Here is a 19,122-nt window from a genome sequence, read left to right as displayed (position 1 = left end):
CCAGTCCACAAGGTGGAGCAGCCCCCCTTTTCATAGTGACACAGCCAGTCCACAAGGTGGAGCAGCCCCTCTCTTCATAGTGACAGAGCCAGTCCACAAGGTGGAGTAGCCCCCCTCTTCATAGTGACACAGCCAGTCCACAAGATGGAGCAGCCCTACTCTTCATAGTGACACAGCCAGTCCACAAGGTGGAGCAGCCCCGCTCTTCATAGTGTCACAGCCAGTCCACAAGGTGGAGCAGCCCCCCTCTTCATAGTGACACAGCCAGTCCACAAGGTGGAGCAGCCCCGCTCTTCATAGTGACACAGCCAGTCCACAAGGTGGAGCAGCCCCCCTTTTCATAGTGACACAGCCAGTCCACAAGGTGGAGCAGCCCCCCTCTTCATAGTGACACAGCCAGTCCACAAGGTGGAGCAGCCCCCCTTTTCATAGTGACACAGCCATTCCACAAGGTGGAGCAGCCCCCCTTTTCATATTGACACAGCCAGTCCACAAGGTGGAGCAGCCCCCTTCTTCATAGTGACACAGCCAGTCTACAAGGTGGAGCAGCTCCGCTCTTCATAGTGACACAGCCAGTCCACAAGGTGGAGCAGCCCCGCTCTTCATAGTGTCACAGCCAGTCCACAAGGTGGAGCAGCCTCCCTTTTCATAGTGACACAGCCAGTCCACAAGGTGGAGCAGCCTCCCTTTTCATAGTGACACAGCCAGTCCACAAGGTGGAGCAGCCCCCCTTTTCATAGTGACACAGCCAGTCCACAAGGTGGAGCAGCCCCCCTTTTCATAATAACACAGCCAGTCCACAAGGTGGAGCAGCCCCACTCTTCATAGTGACACAGCCAGTCCACAAGGTGGAGCAGCCCCCTCTTCATAGTGACACAGCCAGTCCACAAGGTGGAGCAGCCCCGCTCTTCATAGTGACACAGCCAGTCCACAAGGTGGAGCAGCCCCCCTCTTCATAGTGACACAGCCAGTCCACAAGGTGGAGCAGCCCCCCTCTTCATAGTGACACAGCCAGTCCACAAGGTGGAGCAGCCCCCCTTTTCATAGTGACACAGCCAGTCCACAAGGTGGAGCAGCCCCGCTCTTCATAGTGTCACAGCCAGTCCACAAGGTGGAGCAGCCCCCCTCTTCATCGTGACACAGCCAGTCCACAAGGTGGAGCAGCCCCCCTCTTCATAGTGACACAGCCAGTCCACAAGGTGGAGCAGCCCCCCTTTTCGTATTGACACATCCAGTCCACAAGGTGGAGCAGCCCCCCTCTTCATATTGACACAGCCAGTCCACAAGGTGGAGCAGCCCCCCTCTTCATAGTGACACAGCCAGTCCACAAGGTGGAGCAGCCCCCCTCTTCATAGTGACACAGCCAGTCCACAAGGTGGAGCAGCTCCCCTCTTCATAGTGTCACAGCCAGTCCACAAGGTGGAGCAGCCCCCCTCTTCATAGTGTCACAGCCAGTCCACAAGGTGGAGCAGCGCCCCTCTTCATAGTGTCACAGCCAGTCCACAAGGTGGAGCAGCCCCCCTCTTCATAGTGTCACAGCCAGTCCACAAGGTTGAGCAGCCCCGCTCTTCATATTGACACTGTCACAAGGACTGTTATCATGTTGTTTTAATATACTCTTCACCCTCTCACTCCTACCACCAACAGATAATCATGTTCTGGTTCTGTTCTCTACTCTGGCGAGGATAATGGTGACAATCATTATTTCAGACTCCCTTTGGTTGCATTTGAAAAAGGCTCCCTATCCCTTGGCCAAAAGGCTCCCTATCCCTTGGTCAAAAGGCTCCCTATCCCCTGGCCAATAGGCTCCCTACCCCCTGGTCAAAGGCTCCCTATCCCCTGGTCAAAAGTCTCCCTATCCCCTGGTCAACAGGCTCCCTATCCCCTGGCCAAAAGGCTCCCTATCCCTTGGTCAAAAGGCTCCCTATCCCCTGGTCAACAGGCTCCCTCTCCCCTGGTCAAAAGGCTCCCTCTCCCCTGGTCGAAAGTCTCCCTATCCCCTGGTCAACAGGCTCCCTATCCCCTGGCCAAAAGGCTCCCTATCCCCTGGTCAAAAGGCTCCCTATCCCCTGGTCAACAGTCTCCCTATCCCCTGGTCAAAAGGCTCCCTAACCCCTGGTAAACAGTCTCCCTATCCCTTGGCCAAAAGGCTCCCTATCTCCTGGTCAACAGGCTCCCTATCTCCTGGTCAAAAGGCTCCCTATCTCCTGGTCAAAAGGCTCCCTATCCCCTGGCCAAAAGGCTCCCTATCCCCTGGCCAAAAGGCTCCCTCTCCCCTGGTCAAAAGGCTCCCTCTCCCCTGGTCAAAAGGCTCCCTATCCCCTGGTCAACAGGCTCCCTCTCCCCTGGTCAAAGGGCTCCCTATCCCCTGGTCAACAGGCTCCCTATCCCCTGGTCAAAAGGCTCCCTATCCCCTGGTCAAAGGGCTCCCTATCCCCTGGTCAAAAGGCTCCCTAACCCCTGGCCAAAAGGCTCCCTATCCCCTGGTCAACAGTCTCCCTATCCCTTGGCCAAAAGGCTCCCTATCTCCTGGTCAACAGTCTCCCTATCCCCTGGTCAAAAGGCTCCCTATCCCCTGGTCAACAGGCTCCCTATCCCCTGGTCAACAGGCTCCCTATTCCTTTTTCGAAAGGCTCCCTATTCCCTGGTCAAAAGGCTCCCTATCCCCTGGTCAAAGGCTCCCTATTCCTTATGCAAAAGGCTCCCTATTCCCTGGTCAAAAGGCTCCCTATTCCCTGGTCAAAAGGCTCCCTATCCCCTGGTCAAAAGGCTCCCTATCCCCTGGTCAAAAGGCTCCCTATCCCCTGGTCAAAAGGCTCCCTATTCCCTGGTCAAAAGGCTCCCTATTCCCTGGTCAAAAGGCTCCCTATTCCCTGGTCAACAGGCTCCCTATCCCCTGGCCAAAAGGCTCCCTATCCCCTGGTCAACAGTCTCCCTATCCCCTGGCCAAAAGGCTCCCTCTCCCCTGGTCAAAAGGCTCCCTACCCCCTGGTCAAAAGGCTCCCTACCCCCTGGTCAAAGGCTCCCTACCCCTGGTCAAAAGGCTCCCTATCCCCTGGTCAAAGGGCTTCCTATCCCCTGGTCAAAAGTCTCCCTATCCCCTGGTCAAAGGGCTCCCTATCCCCTGGTCAACAGGCTCCCTATCCCCTGGTCAAAAGGCTCCCTATCCCCTGGTCAAAAGGCTCCCTAACCCCTGGTAAACAGTCTCCCTATCCCTTGGCCAAAAGGCTCCCTATCTCCTGGTCAACAGGCTCCCTATCCCCTGGTCAAAAGGCTCCCTATCCCCTGGTCAACAGGCTCCCTATCCCCTGGTCAACAGGCTCCCTATTCCTTATTCGAAAGGCTCCCTATTCCCTGGTCAAAAGGCTCCCTATCCCCTAGTCAAAAGGCTACCTATCCCCTAGTCAAAAGGCTCCCTATCCCCTGGTCAAAAGTCTCCCTATCCCCTGGTCAACAGGCTCCCTATCCCCTGGTCAAAACGCTCCCTATCCCCTGGTCAAAAGGCTCCCTATCCCCTGATCAACAGGCTTCCTATCCCCGGTCAACAGGCTCCCTATCCCCTGGTCAACAGGCTCCCTATCCCCTGGTCAAAAGGCTCCCTATCCCCTGGTCAAAGGGCTCCCTATCCCCTGGTCAACAGGCTCCCTATCCCCTGGTCAAAAGGCTCCCTATCCCCTGGTCAACAGGCTTCCTATCCCCTGGTCAAAGGGCTCCCTATCCCCTGGTCAACAGGCTCCCTATCCCCTGGTCAACAGGCTCCCTATCCCCGGTCAACAGGCTCCCTATCCCCTGGTCAAAAGGCTCCCTATCCCCTGGTCAACAGGCTTCCTATCCCCTGGTCAAAGGGCTCCCTATCCCCTGGTCAACAGGCTCCCTATCCCCTGGTCAAAGGGCTCCCTATCCCCTGGTCAACGGGCTCCCTATCCCCTGGTCAAAGGGCTCCCTATCCCCTGGTCAAAAGGCTCCCTATCCCCTGGTCAAAAGGCTCCCTATCCCCTGGTCAAAAGGCTCCCTATCCCCTGGTCAAAAGGCTCCCTATCCCCTGGCCAAAAGTCTCCCTATCCCCTGGTCAACAGGCTCCCTATCCCCTGGTCAAAAGTAGTGCACTATCAAAGGAGCAGGTTGCCATTTGCATAGGACCCTCCTGTATTATACCCTGATAGAACCCTCCTGTATTATACCCTGATAGAACCCTCCTGTATTATACCCTGATAGAACCCTCCTATGATAGAACCCTCCTGTATTATACCCTGATAGAACCCTCCTGTGATAGAACCCTCCTGTATTATACCCTGATAGAACCCTCCTGTATTGTACCCTGATAGAACCCTCCTGTGATAGAACCCCCCTGTGATAGAACCCTCCTGTATTATACCCTGATATAACCCTCCTGTATTATACCCTGATAGAACCCTCCTGTGATAGAACCCTCCTGTATTATACCCTGATAGAACCCTCCTGTATTATACCCTGATAGACCCCTCCTGTGATAGGACCCTCCTGTGATAGAACCCTCCTGTATTATACCCTGATACACTCCTCCTGTTTTATACCCTGATAGAACCCTCCTGTATTATACCCTGATAGAACCCTCCTGTGATAGGACCCTACTGTATTATACCCTGATAGGACCCTCCTGTGTTATACCCTGATAGAACCCTCCTGTGATAGAACCCTCCTGTATTATACCCTGATAGAACCCTCCTGTGATAGAACCCTCCTGTATTATACCCTGATAGAACCCTCCTGTATTATACCCTGATAGAACCCTCCTGTGATAGACCCTCCTGTGATAGAACCCTCCTGTATTATACCCTGATAGAACCCTCCTGTGATAGAACCCTCCTGTATTATACCCGGATAGATGCCTCCTGTATTATACCCTGATAGACCCCTCCTGTGATAGAACCCTCCTGTGATAGAACCCTCCTGTATTATACCCTGATAGAACCCTCCTGTGATATAACCCTCCTGTATTATACCCTGATAGAACCCTCCTGTGATAGAACCCTCCTGTGATAGAAACCTCCTGTATTATACCCTGATAGAACCCTCCTGTGATAGAACCCTCCTGTATTATACCCTGATAGATGCCTCCTGTATTATACCCTGATAGAACCCTCCTGTGATAGAACCCTCCTGTGATAGAACCCTCCTGTATTATACCCTGATAGAACCCTCCTGTGATATAACCCTCCTGTATTATACCCTGATACAACCCTCCTGTGATAGAACCCTCCTGTATTATACCCTGAAGGGATGTTTGTTTGGAATTGTATGCTTTTGTTATACATTTGTATATTGAGAAGAAGAGTGTTTTGAGTCAAGCTATTGAATATCTTGCACTGTTCATAATGATAATGTACTTTTCTGTACAGGCAGTTATACTGTTTTAACATGTAGTTTCATCAGTGTACATAGTGAGGAGGGTGTCAAAGTATGTATTTTGTTTTCCCTTTAAATCTCATTCTGGTCCTCATTGGAAGACAAGGGCTTCATCCCAAATGGCGCCCTATTCCCTATGTAGTGCCCAGTGTGACCTGGTTAAAAGAAGTGCACCATATAGGGAATAGGTTATCATTTGGGATGTTTAGGTTAATTTGGTTTCATTAGTTTTGTTGTTCTGAGTTTTTTTCTAGACTGTTTGTTTTCTTTGCCTCGGCTTATTCGTTCGTTTTTGTTTCGTTTTTCCGCTAGCTTGATCTTCTACGAGAAGTATCCCCTATAGGCACAAGACTTTGAAAATACATATTTTTGATGACGTTTTTTCAAACAATTTTGCTCTCTGGGTTTAGTGGTTTTGAAAATATGTTTTCCAACTTGTCCCTGTACAGTTTTCTGGACCTCTATGGAACGGTCTGGGACAGCGAGCGAGAAAGTGTGATTAAGCATAAAGAAAGTACTGTATTTATTTATACAGCACATTACAGGATGAGTATTCATTTATTGTAATTAATTTATTGTACAAATGTAAGCAAAAAAATAAGCCTCTGTTTCAAATAAATGCCATAGTTTGTGAACTTCGTTGTATTGTCTTTGGTCTGATCGAAACGTTACACCTGCCGTATTATCTGGTCAACACTCACAGCTGTAGTCGTGTTATCTGGTCAACACTCACAGCTGTAGCCGTGTTATCTGGTCAACACTCACAGCTGTAGTCGTGTTATCTGGTCAACACTCACAGCTGTAGTCGTGTTATCTGGTCAATACTCACAGCTGTAGTCGTCGTGTTATCTGGTCAACACTCACAGCTGTAGTCATCGTGTTATCTGGTCAACACTCACAGCTGTAGCCGTGTTATCTGGTCAACACTCACAGCTGTAGTCGTGTTATCTGGTCAACACTCACAGCTGTAGTCGTCGTGTTATCTGGTGTCAACACTCACAGCTGTAGTCATCGTGTTATCTGGTCAACACTCACAGCTGTAGTCGTGTTATCTGGTCAACACTCACAGCTGTAGTCGTCGTGTTATCTGGTCAACACTCACAGCTGTAGTCGTGTTATCTGGTCAACACTCACAGCTGTAGTCGTGTTATCTGGTCAACACTCACAGCTGTAGTCATCGTGTTATCTGGTCAACACTCACAGCTGTAGTCGTGTTATCTGGTCAACACTCACAGCTGTAGTCGTGTTATCTGGTCAACACTCACAGCTGTAGTCGTGTTATCTGGTCAACACTCACAGCTGTAGTCGTGTTATCTGGTCAACACTCACAGCTGTAGTCGTCGTGTTATCTGGTCAACACTCACAGCTGTAGCCGTGTTATCTGGTCAACACTCACAGCTGTAGTCGTGTTATCTGGTCAACACTCACAGCTGTAGTCGTGTTATCTGGTTGAATGCTGAGCTGTAGTCAATAAACAGCATTCTGACATAGGTATTCCTCTTGTCCAGATGTGATAGGGCAGTGTGGTGGTGATTGCGTCGTCTGTGGACCTATTGGGGCGGTAAGCAAATTGAAGTGGGTTAAGGGTGTCAGTTAAGGTAGAGGTGATATGGTCCTTGGCTAGCCTCTCAAAGCACTTCATGATGACGGAGGTGAGTGCTACGGGGCGATAGTCATTTAGTTCAGTTGCCTTAGCTTTCTTGGGTACAGGAACAATGGTGGACATATTGAAGCATGTGGGGACAGCAGACTGGGATAAGGAGAGATTGAATATGTCCGTAAACACTCCAGCCAGCTGGTCTGCGCATGCTCTGAGGACGCCGTCTGGGCCGGCAGCCTTGCAAGGGTTAATGTCTTACATCGGCCACGGAGAAGGAGAGCCCACAGTCCTTGGTAGCGGGCCGTGTCGGTGGTACTGTGTTCCCTCCTATAGCAGGTTGGGTATACCAGGCTATGGACAGCCTCCCCACACAGCTCACCTACCAAACCAACTCTAGCAGGGTATACCAGGCTATGGACAGCCTCCCCACACAGCTCACCTACCAAACCAACTCTAGCAGGTTGGGGTATACCAGGCTATGGACAGCCTCCCCACACAGCTCACCTACCAAACCAACTCTAGCAGGGTATACCAGGCTATGGACAGCCTCCCCACACAGCTCACCTACCAAACCAACTCTAGCAGGTTGGGGTATACCAAGGCTATGGACAGCCTCCTCACACAGCTCACCTACCAAACCAACTCTAGCAGGTTGGGGTATACCAGGCTATGGACAGCCTCCCCACACAGCTCACCTACCAAATCAACTCTAGCAGGTTGGGGTATACCAGGCTATGGACAGCCTCCCCCACACAGCTCACCTACCAAACCAACTCTAGCAGGGTATACCAGGCTATGGACAGCCTCCCCACACAGCTCACCTACCAAACCAACTCTAGCAGGGTATACCAGGCTATGGACAGCCTCCCCACACAGCTCACCTACCAAACCAACTCTAGCAGGTTGGGGTATACCAGGCTATGGACAGCCTCCCCACACAGCTCACCTACCAAACCAACTATAGCAGGTTAGGGTATACCAGGCTATGGACAGCCTCCCCACACAGCTCACCTACCAAACCAACTCTAGCAGGGTATACCAGGCTATGGACAGCCTCTCCACACAGCTCACCTACCAAACCAACTTCAGCATGGTATACCAGGCTATGTACAGCCTCCCCACACAGCTCACCTACCATACCAACTCTAGCAGGGTATACCTGGCTATGGACAGCCTCCCCACACAGCACACCTACCAAACCAACTCTAGCAGGTTGGGGTATACCAGGCTATGGACAGCCTCCCCACACAGCTCACCTACCAAATCAACTCTAGCAGGGTATACCAGGCTATGGACAGCCTCCCCACACAGCTCACCTACCAAACCAACTCTAGCAGGTTGGTGTATACCAGGCTATGGACAGCCTCCTCACACAGCTCACCTACCAAACCAACTCTAGCAGGTTGGGGTATACCAGGCTATGGACAGCCTCCTCACACAGCTCACCTACCAAACCAACTCTAGCAGGTTGGGGTATACCAGGCTATGGACAGCCTCCCCACACAGCTCACCTACCAAACCAACTCTAGCAGGTTATACCAGGCTATGGACAGCCTCCCCAAACAGCTCACCTACCAAACCAACTCTAGCAGGGTATACCAGGCTATGGACAGCCTCCCCACACAGCACACCTACCAAACCAACTCTAGCAGGTTGGGGTATACCAGGCTATGGACAGCCTCCTCACACAGCTCACCTACCAAACCAACTCTAGCAGGTTGGGGTATACCAGGCTATGGACAGCCTCCCCACACAGCTCACCTACCAAACCAACTCTAGCAGGGTATACCAGGCAATGGACAGCCTCCTCACACAGCTCACCTACCAAACCAACTCTAGCAGGTTGGTGTATACCAGGCTATGGACAGCCTCCTCACACAGCTCACCTACCAAACCAACTCTAGCAGGTTGGGGTATACCAGGCTATGGACAGCCTCCCCACACAGCTCACCTACCAAACCAACTCTAGCAGGGTATACCAGGCTATGGACAGCCTCCCCACACAGCTCACCTACCAAACCAACTCTAGCAGGTTGGGGTATACCAGGGTATGGACAGCCTCCCCACACAGCTCACCTACCAAACCAACTCTAGCAGGGTATACCAGGCTATGGACAGCCTCCCCACACAGCTCACCTACCAAACCAACTCTAGCAGGGTATACCAGGCTATGGACAGCCTCCCCACACAGCTCACCTACCAAACCAACTCTAGCAGGGTATACCAGGCTATGGACAGCCTCCCCACACAGCTCACCTACCAAACCAACTCCAGCAGGGTATACCAGGCTATGGACAGCCTCCCCACACAGCTCACCTACCAAAACAACTCTAGCAGGGTATACCAGGCTATGGACAGCATCCCACACAGCTCACCTACCAAACCAACTCTAGCAGGGTATACCAGGCTATGGACAGCATCCCACACAGCTCACCTACCAAACCAACTCTAGCAGGGTATACCAGGCAATGGACAGCCTCCCCACACAGCTCACCTACCAAACCAACTCTAGCAGGGTATACCAGGCTATGGACAGCCTCCCCACACAGCTCACCTACCAAACCAACTCTAGCAGGGTATACCAGGCTATGGACAGCCTCCCCACACAGCTCACCTACCAGAGCTAGAACATCACTCCAGCTTACAGGTGAAACAGGTACCTTTATACCTATGGCTCCTCCCTATGGATCATACCATTAACCATGGAACTCTTTACCCAAATACGGCAGAGTAAATCATGTGACAGACGTCTTCATTATACCCACATTTACATATTCCAATCTAAATAAACATCTAAATAGACACTCCTGTCTTATCCTCAAAGTGGGAATAATATCCATGAATGAAAATAGTTATACAGGCCAACTGGCGGTGAAACACTCCCATTACTTACGGACATGACTTGACTTCGTCTCGGGCTTAACAACACCTGTGGCAATATATCCTCCAAACTGGCTTCTCGGGCTTAACAACACCTGTGGCAATATATCCTCCAAACTGGCTTCTCAGGCTTAACAACACCCGTGGTAATATATCCTCCCAACTGGCTTCTCAGGCTTAACAACACCCGTGGCAATATATCCTCCAAACTGGCTTCTCAGGCTTAACACCTGTGGCAATATATCCTCCCAACTGGCTTCTCAGGCTTAACAACACCTGTGGTAATATATCCTACAGACTGGCTTCTCAGGCTTAACAACACCTGTGGCAATATATCCTCCAAACTGTCTTCTCAGGCTTAACAACACCTGTGGTAATATATCCTCCAAACTGGCTTCTCAGGCTTAACACCTGTGGCAATATATCCTCCCAACTGGCTTCTCAGGCTTAACAACACCCGTGGCAATATATCCTCCAAACTGGCTTCTCAGGCTTAACACCTGTGGCAATATATCCTCCCAACTGGCTTCTCAGGCTTAACAACACCTGTGGTAATATATCCTCCAAACAGGCTTCTCAGGCTTAACAACACCTGTGGCAATATATCCTCCAAACTGTCTTCTCAGGCTTAACAACACCTGTGGTAATATATCCTCCAAACTGGTTTCTCAGGCTTAACAACACCTGTGGCAATATATCCTCCAAACTGTCTTCTCGGGCTTAACAACACCCGTGGCTATATATCCTCCAAACTGGCTTCTCAGGCTTAACAACACCTGTGGCTATATATCCTCCAAACTGGCTTCTCGGGCTTAACAACACCTGTGGTAATATATCCTCCAAACTGGCTTCTCAGGCTTAACAACACCTGTGGCAATATATCCTCCCAACTGGCTTCTCAGGCTTAACAACACCTGTGGCAATATATCCTCCAAACTGTCTTCTCAGGCTTAACAACACCTGTGGTAATATATCTTCCAAACTGGCTTCTCAGGCTTAACAACACCTGTGGCAATATATCCTCCAAACTGTCTTCTCGGGCTTAACAACACCCGTGGCTATATATCCTCCAAACTGGCTTCTCAGGCTTAACAACACCTGTGGCTATATATCCTCCAAACTGGCTTCTCGGGCTTAACAACACCTGTGGTAATATATCCTCCTAACTGGCTTCTCAGGCTTAACAACACCTGTGGCTATATATCCTCCAAACTGGCTTCTCAGGCTTAACAACACCTGTGGCTATATATCCTCCAAACTGTCTTCTCAGGCTTAACAACACCTGTGGTAATATATCCTCCAAACTGGCTTCTCAGGCATAACAACACCCGTGGTAATATATCCTCCAAACTGGCTTCTGAGGCTTAACAACACCCGTGGTAATATATCCTCCAAACTGGCTTCTCATACTTAACAACACCTGTGGCAATATATCCTCCAAACTGGCTTCTCAGGCTTAACAACACCTGTGGCAATATATCCTCCAAACTGGCTTCTCAGGCTTAACAACACCTGTGGTAATATATCCTCCGAACTGGCTTCTCAGGCTTAACAACACCCGTGGTAATATATCCTCCCAACTGGCTTCTCAGGCTTAACAACACCCTTGGCAATATATCCTCCCAACTGGCTTCTCAGGCTTAACAACACCCGTGGCAATATATCCTCCAAACTGGCTTCTCAGGCTTAACACCTGTGGCAATATATCCTCCCAACTGGCTTCTCAGGCTTAACAACACCTGTGGTAATATATCCTCCAAACAGGCTTCTCAGGCTTAACAACACCTGTGGCAATATATCCTCCAAACTGTCTTCTCAGGCTTAACAACACCTGTGGTAATATATCCTCCAAACTGGTTTCTCAGGCTTAACAACACCTGTGGCAATATATCCTCCAAACTGTCTTCTCGGGCTTAACAACACCCGTGGCTATATATCCTCCAAACTGGCTTCTCAGGCTTAACAACACCTGTGGCTATATATCCTCCAAACTGGCTTCTCGGGCTTAACAACACCTGTGGTAATATATCCTCCAAACTGGCTTCTCAGGCTTAACAACACCTGTGGCAATATATCCTCCCAACTGGCTTCTCAGGCTTAACAACACCTGTGGTAATATATCCTCCAAACTGTCTTCTCAGGCTTAACAACACCTGTGGTAATATATCCTCCAAACTGGCTTCTCAGGCTTAACAACACCCGTGGTAATATATCCTCCAAACTGGCTTCTCAGGCTTAACAACACCCGTGGTAATATATCCTCCAAACTGGCTTCTCAGGCTTAACAACACCTGTGGCAATATATCCTCCAAACTGTCTTCTCAGGCTTAACAACACCTGTGGTAATATATCCTCCAAACTGGCTTCTCGGGCTTAACAACACCTGTGGCAATATATCCTCCAAACTGGCTTCTCAGGCTTAACAACACCCGTGGTAATATATCCTCCCAACTGGCTTCTCAGGCTTAACAACACCCGTGGCAATATATCCTCCAAACTGGCTTCTCAGGCTTAACACCTGTGGCAATATATCCTCCCAACTGGCTTCTCAGGCTTAACAACACCTGTGGTAATATATCCTACAGACTGGCTTCTCAGGCTTAACAACACCTGTGGCAATATATCCTCCAAACTGTCTTCTCAGGCTTAACAACACCTGTGGTAATATATCCTCCAAACTGGCTTCTCAGGCTTAACACCTGTGGCAATATATCCTCCCAACTGGCTTCTCAGGCTTAACAACACCTGTGGTAATATATCCTCCAAACTGGCTTCTCAGGCTTAACAACACCTGTGGCAATATATCCTCCAAACTGTCTTCTCAGGCTTAACAACACCTGTGGTAATATATCTTCCAAACTGGCTTCTCAGGCTTAACAACACCTGTGGCAATATATCCTCCAAACTGTCTTCTCGGGCTTAACAACACCCGTGGCTATATATCCTCCAAACTGGCTTCTCAGGCTTAACAACACCTGTGGCTATATATCCTCCAAACTGGCTTCTCGGGCTTAACAACACCTGTGGTAATATATCCTCCTAACTGGCTTCTCAGGCTTAACAACACCTGTGGCTATATATCCTCCAAACTGGCTTCTCAGGCTTAACAACACCTGTGGCTATATATCCTCCAAACTGTCTTCTCAGGCTTAACAACACCTGTGGTAATATATCCTCCAAACTGGCTTCTCAGGCTTAACAACACCCGTGGTAATATATCCTCCAAACTGGCTTCTGAGGCTTAACAACACCCGTGGTAATATATCCTCCAAACTGGCTTCTCATACTTAACAACACCTGTGGCAATATATCCTCCAAACTGGCTTCTCAGGCTTAACAACACCTGTGGCAATATATCCTCCAAACTGGCTTCTCAGGCTTAACAACACCTGTGGTAATATATCCTCCGAACTGGCTTCTCAGGCTTAACAACACCCGTGGTAATATATCCTCCCAACTGGCTTCTCAGGCTTAACAACACCCTTGGCAATATATCCTCCCAACTGGCTTCTCAGGCTTAACAACACCCGTGGCAATATATCCTCCAAACTGGCTTCTCAGGCTTAACACCTGTGGCAATATATCCTCCCAACTGGCTTCTCAGGCTTAACAACACCTGTGGTAATATATCCTCCAAACAGGCTTCTCAGGCTTAACAACACCTGTGGCAATATATCCTCCAAACTGTCTTCTCAGGCTTAACAACACCTGTGGTAATATATCCTCCAAACTGGTTTCTCAGGCTTAACAACACCTGTGGCAATATATCCTCCAAACTGTCTTCTCGGGCTTAACAACACCCGTGGCTATATATCCTCCAAACTGGCTTCTCAGGCTTAACAACACCTGTGGCTATATATCCTCCAAACTGGCTTCTCGGGCTTAACAACACCTGTGGTAATATATCCTCCAAACTGGCTTCTCAGGCTTAACAACACCTGTGGCAATATATCCTCCCAACTGGCTTCTCAGGCTTAACAACACCTGTGGTAATATATCCTCCAAACTGTCTTCTCAGGCTTAACAACACCTGTGGTAATATATCCTCCAAACTGGCTTCTCAGGCTTAACAACACCCGTGGTAATATATCCTCCAAACTGGCTTCTCAGGCTTAACAACACCCGTGGTAATATATCCTCCAAACTGGCTTCTCAGGCTTAACAACACCTGTGGCAATATATCCTCCAAACTGTCTTCTCAGGCTTAACAACACCTGTGGTAATATATCCTCCAAACTGGCTTCTCAGGCTTAACAACACCTGTGGCAATATATCCTCCAAACTGTCTTCTCGGGCTTAACAACACCCGTGGCTATATATCCTCCAAACTGGCTTCTCAGGCTTAACAACACCTGTGGCTATATATCCTCCAAACTGGCTTCACGGGCTTAACAACACCTGTGGTAATATATCCTCCAAACTGGCTTCTCAGGCTTACCAACACCCGTGGTAATATATCCTCCCAACTGGCTTCTCAGGCTTAACAACACCCGTGGCAATATATCCTCCCAACTGGCTTCTCAGGCTTAACAACACCCGTGGCAATATATCCTCCAAACTGTGTTCTCAGGCTTAACAACACCTGTGGTAATATATCCTCCAAACTGGCTTCTCAGGCTTAACACCTGTGGCAATATATCCTCCCAACTGACTTCTCAGGCTTAACAACACCTGTGGTAATATATCCTCCAAACTGGCTTCTCAGGCTTAACAACACCTGTGGCAATATATCCTCCAAACTGTCTTCTCAGGCTTAACAACACCTGTGGTAATATATCTTCCAAACTGGCTTCTCAGGCTTAACAACACCTGTGGCAATATATCCTCCAAACTGGCTTCTCGGGCTTAACAACACCCGTGGCTATATATCCTCCAAACTGGCTTCTCAGGCTTAACAACACCTGTGGCAATATATCCTCCAAACTGTCTTCTCAGGCTTAACAACACCTGTGGTAATATATCCTCCAAACTGGCTTCTCAGGCTTAACAACACCCGTGGTAATATATCCTCCAAACTGGCTTCTCAGGCTTAACAACACCCGTGGTAAAATATCCTCCAAACTGGCTTCTCAGGCTTAACAACACCTGTGGCAATATATCCTCCAAACTGGCTTCTCAGGCTTAACAACACCTGTGGCAATATATCCTCCAAACTGTCTTCTCGGGCATAACAACACCCGTGGCTATATATCCTCCAAACTGGCTTCTCAGGCTTAACAACACCTGTGGCTATATATCCTCCAAACTGGCTTCTCAGGCTTAACACCTGTGGCAATATATCCTCCCAACTGGCTTCTCAGGCTTAACAACACCTGTGGTAATATATCCTCCAAACTGGCTTCTCAGGCTTAACAACACCTGTGGCAATATATCCTCCAAACTGTCTTCTCAGGCTTAACAACACCTGTGGTAATATATCTTCCAAACTGGCTTCTCAGGCTTAACAACACCTGTGGCAATATATCCTCCAAACTGTCTTCTCGGGCTTAACAACACCCGTGGCTATATATCCTCCAAACTGGCTTCTCAGGCTTAACAACACCTGTGGCTATATATCCTCCAAACTGGCTTCTCGGGCTTAACAACACCTGTGGTAATATATCCTCCAAACTGGCTTCTCAGGCTTAACAACACCTGTGGCTATATATCCTCCAAACTGTCTTCTCAGGCTTAACAACACCTGTGGCAATATATCCTCCAAACTGTCTTCTCAGGCTTAACAACACCTGTGGTAATATATCCTCCAATCTGGCTTCTCAGGCTTAACATCACCCGTGGTAATATATCCTCCAAACTGGCTTCTCAGGCTTAACAACACCCGTGGTAATATATCCTCCAAACTGGCTTCTCAGGCTTAACAACACCTGTGGCAATATATCCTCCAAACTGGCTTCTCAGGATTAACAACACCTGTGGCAATATATCCTCCCAACTGGCTTCTCAGGCTTAACAACACCCGTGGCAATATATCCTCCAAACTGGCTTCTCAGGCTTAACACCTGTGGCAATATATCCTCCCAACTGGCTTCTCAGGCTTAACAACACCTGTGATAATATATCCTCCAAACTGGCTTCTCAGGCTTAACAACACCTGTGGCAATATGTCCTCCAAACTGTATTCTCAGGCTTAACAACACCTGTGGTAATATATCCTCCAAACTGGCTTCTCAGGCTTAACAACACCTGTGGCAATATATCCTCCAAACTGTCTTCTCGGGCTTAACAACACCCGTGGCTATATATCCTCCAAACTGGCTTCTCAGGCTTAACAACACCTGTGGCTATATATCCTCCAAACTGGCTTCTCGGGCTTAACAATACCTGTGGTAATATATCCTCCAAACTGGCTTCTCAGGCTTAACAACACCTGTGGCAATATATCCTCCCAACTGGCTTCTCAGGCTTAACAACACCTGTGGTAATATATCCTCCAAACTGTCTTCTCAGGCTTAACAACACCTGTGGTAATATATCCTCCAAACTGGCTTCTCAGGCTTAACAACACCTGTGGCAATATATCCTCCAAACTGTCTTCTCGGGCTTAACAACACCCGTGGCTATATATCCTCCAAACTGGCTTCTCAGGCTTAACAACACCTGTGGCTATATATCCTCCAAACTTGCTTCTCGGGCTTAACAACACCTGTGGTAATATATCCTCCAAACTGGCTTCTCAGGCTTAACAACACCCGTGGTAATATATCCTCCCAACTGGCTTCTCAGGCTTAACAACACCCGTGGCAATATATCCTCCCAACTGGCTTCTCAGGCTTAACAACACCCGTGGCAATATGTCCTCCAAACTGTGTTCTCAGGCTTAACAACACCTGTGGTAATATATCCTCCAAACTGGCTTCTCAGGCTTAACACCTGTGGCAATATATCCTCCCAACTGGCTTCTCAGGCTTAACAACACCTGTGGTAATATATCCTCCAAACTGGCTCCTCAGGCTTAACAACACCTGTGGCAATATATCCTCCAAACTGGCTTCTCAGGCTTAACAACACCTGTGGTAATATATCCTCTAAACTGGCTTCTCAGGCTTAACAACGCCTGTGGCAATATATCCTCCAAACTGTCTTCTCGGGCTTAACAACACCCGTGGCTATATATCCTCCAAACTGGCTTCTCAGGCTTAACAACACCTGTGGCAATATATCCTCCAAACTGTCTTCTCAGGCTTAACAACACCTGTGGTAATATATCCTCCAAACTGGCTTCTCAGGCTTAACAACACCCGTGGTAATATATCCTCCAAACTGGCTTCTCAGGCTTAACAACACCCGTGGTAATATATCCTCCAAACTGTCTTCTCAGGCTTAACAACACCTGTGGCAATATATCCTCCAAACTGTCTTCTCAGGCTTAACAACACCTGTGGCAATATATCCTCCAAACTGTCTTCTCGGGCATAACAACACCCGTGGCTATATATCCTCCAAACTGGCTTCTCAGGCTTAACAACACCTGTGGCTATATATCCTCCAAACTGGCTTCTCGGGCTTAACAACACCTGTGGTAATATATCCTCCAAACTGGCTTCTCAGGCTTAACAACACCTGTGGCTATATATCCTCCAAACTGGCTTCTCAGGCTTAACAACACCTGTGGCTATATATCCTCCAAACTGTCTTCTCAGGCTTAACAACACCTGTGGCAATATATCCTCCAAACTGTCTTCTCAGGCTTAACAACACCTGTGGTAATATATCCTCCAAACTGGCTTCTCAGGCTTAACAACACCTGTGGTAATATATCCTCCAAACTGGCTTCTCAGGCTTAACAACACCTGTGGCAATATATCCTCCAAACTGGCTTCTCAGGCTTAACACCTGTGGCAATATATCCTCCCAACTGGCTTCTCAGGCTTAACAACACCTGTGGTAATATATCCTCCAAACTGGCTTCTCAGGCTTAACAACACCTGTGGCAATATATCCTCCAAACTGTCTTCTCAGGCTTAACAACACCTGTGGTAATATATCCTCCAAACTGGCTTCTCAGGCTTAACAACACCTGTGTCAATATATCCTCCAAACTGTCTTCTCGGGCTTAACAACACCCGTGGCTATATATCCTCCAAACTGGCTTCTCAGGCTTAACAAAACCTGTGGCAATATATCCTCCAAACTGTCTTCTCAGGCTTAACAACACCTGTGGTAATATATCCTCCAAACTGGCTTCTCAGGCTTAACAACACCCATGGTAATATATCCTCCAAACTGGCTTCTCAGGCTTAACAACACCCGTGGTAATATATCCTCCAAACTGGCTTCTCAGGCTTAACAACACCTGTGGCAATATATCCTCCAAACTGTCTTCTCGGGCATAACAACACCCGTGGCTATATATCCTCCAAACTGGCTTCTCAGGCTTAACAACACCTGTGGCTATATATCCTCCAAACTGGCTTCTCGGGCTTAACAACACCTGTGGTAATATATCGTCCAAACTGGCTTCTCAGGCTTAACAACACCCGTGGTAATATATCCTCCCAACTGGCTTCTCAGGCTTAACAACACCCGTGCCAATATATCCTCCCAACTGGCTTCTCATGCTTAACAACACCCGTGGCAATATATCCTCCAAACTGTGTTCTCAGGCTTAACAACACCTGTGGTAATATATCCTCCAAACTGGCTTCTCAGGCTTAACACCTGAAGCAATATATCCTCCCAACTGGCTTCTCAGGCTTAACAACACCTGTGGTAATATATCCTCCAAACTGGCTTCTCAGGCTTAACAACACCTGTGGCAATATATCCTCCAAACTGTCTTCTCAGGCTTAACAACACCTGTGGTAATATATCCTCCAAACTGGCTTCTCAGGCTTAACAACACCTGTGGCAATATATCCTCCAAACTGTCTTCTCGGGCTTAACAACACCCGTGGCTATATATCCTCCAAACTGGCTTCTCAGGCTTAACAACACCTGTGGCAATATATCCTCCAAACTGTCTTCTCAGGCTTAACAACACCTGTGGTAATATATCCTCCAAACTGGCTTCTCAGGCTTAACAACACCCGTGGTAATATATCCTCCAAACTGGCTTCTCAGGCTTAACAACACCCGTGGTAATATATCCTCCAAACTGGCTTCTCAGGCTTAACAACACCTGTGGCAATATATCCTCCAAACTGTCTTCTCAGGCTTAACAACACCTGTGGTAATATATCCTCCAAACTGGCTTCTCAGGCTTAACAACACCTGTGGCAATATATCCTCCAAACTGTCTTCTCGGGCTTAACAACACC

General features: G+C 48.6%; 1 protein-coding gene across 1 annotated transcript; it reads left to right on the top strand.

The window, feature by feature from the left end:
• The first annotated feature begins 1,478 nt into the window (after positions 1-1,478).
• Positions 1,479-6,020, top strand: LOC115201772 (foot protein 1 variant 1). The gene is made up of 2 exons (XM_029765661.1): positions 1,479-3,319; positions 3,549-6,020. Exons 1-2 carry the CDS (start codon positions 2,692-2,694, stop codon positions 4,100-4,102), a joined length of 1,182 nt encoding a protein of 393 aa, XP_029621521.1. The 5' UTR covers positions 1,479-2,691; the 3' UTR covers positions 4,103-6,020.
• The last annotated feature ends 13,102 nt before the right edge of the window (positions 6,021-19,122 follow it).

Source organism: Salmo trutta, chromosome 10, assembly GCF_901001165.1.
Source record: "Salmo trutta chromosome 10, fSalTru1.1, whole genome shotgun sequence".
NCBI lineage: Eukaryota > Metazoa > Chordata > Actinopteri > Salmoniformes > Salmonidae > Salmo > Salmo trutta.
The sequence above is the reverse complement of the archived record's forward strand: the minus strand, read 5'-3'. Positions and strand labels throughout refer to the sequence as shown.

Coding starts and splice junctions, on each gene's coding strand:
- LOC115201772 (XM_029765661.1), top strand. CDS start 2,692: ATGCAAAAGGCTCCCTATTCCCTGGTCAAAAGGCTCCCTATTCCCTGG. Junction 3,320..3,548: donor CCCTATCCCCTGGTCAACAG/GCTCCCTATTCC, acceptor CCCGGTCAACAG/GCTCCCTATCCCCTGGTCAA.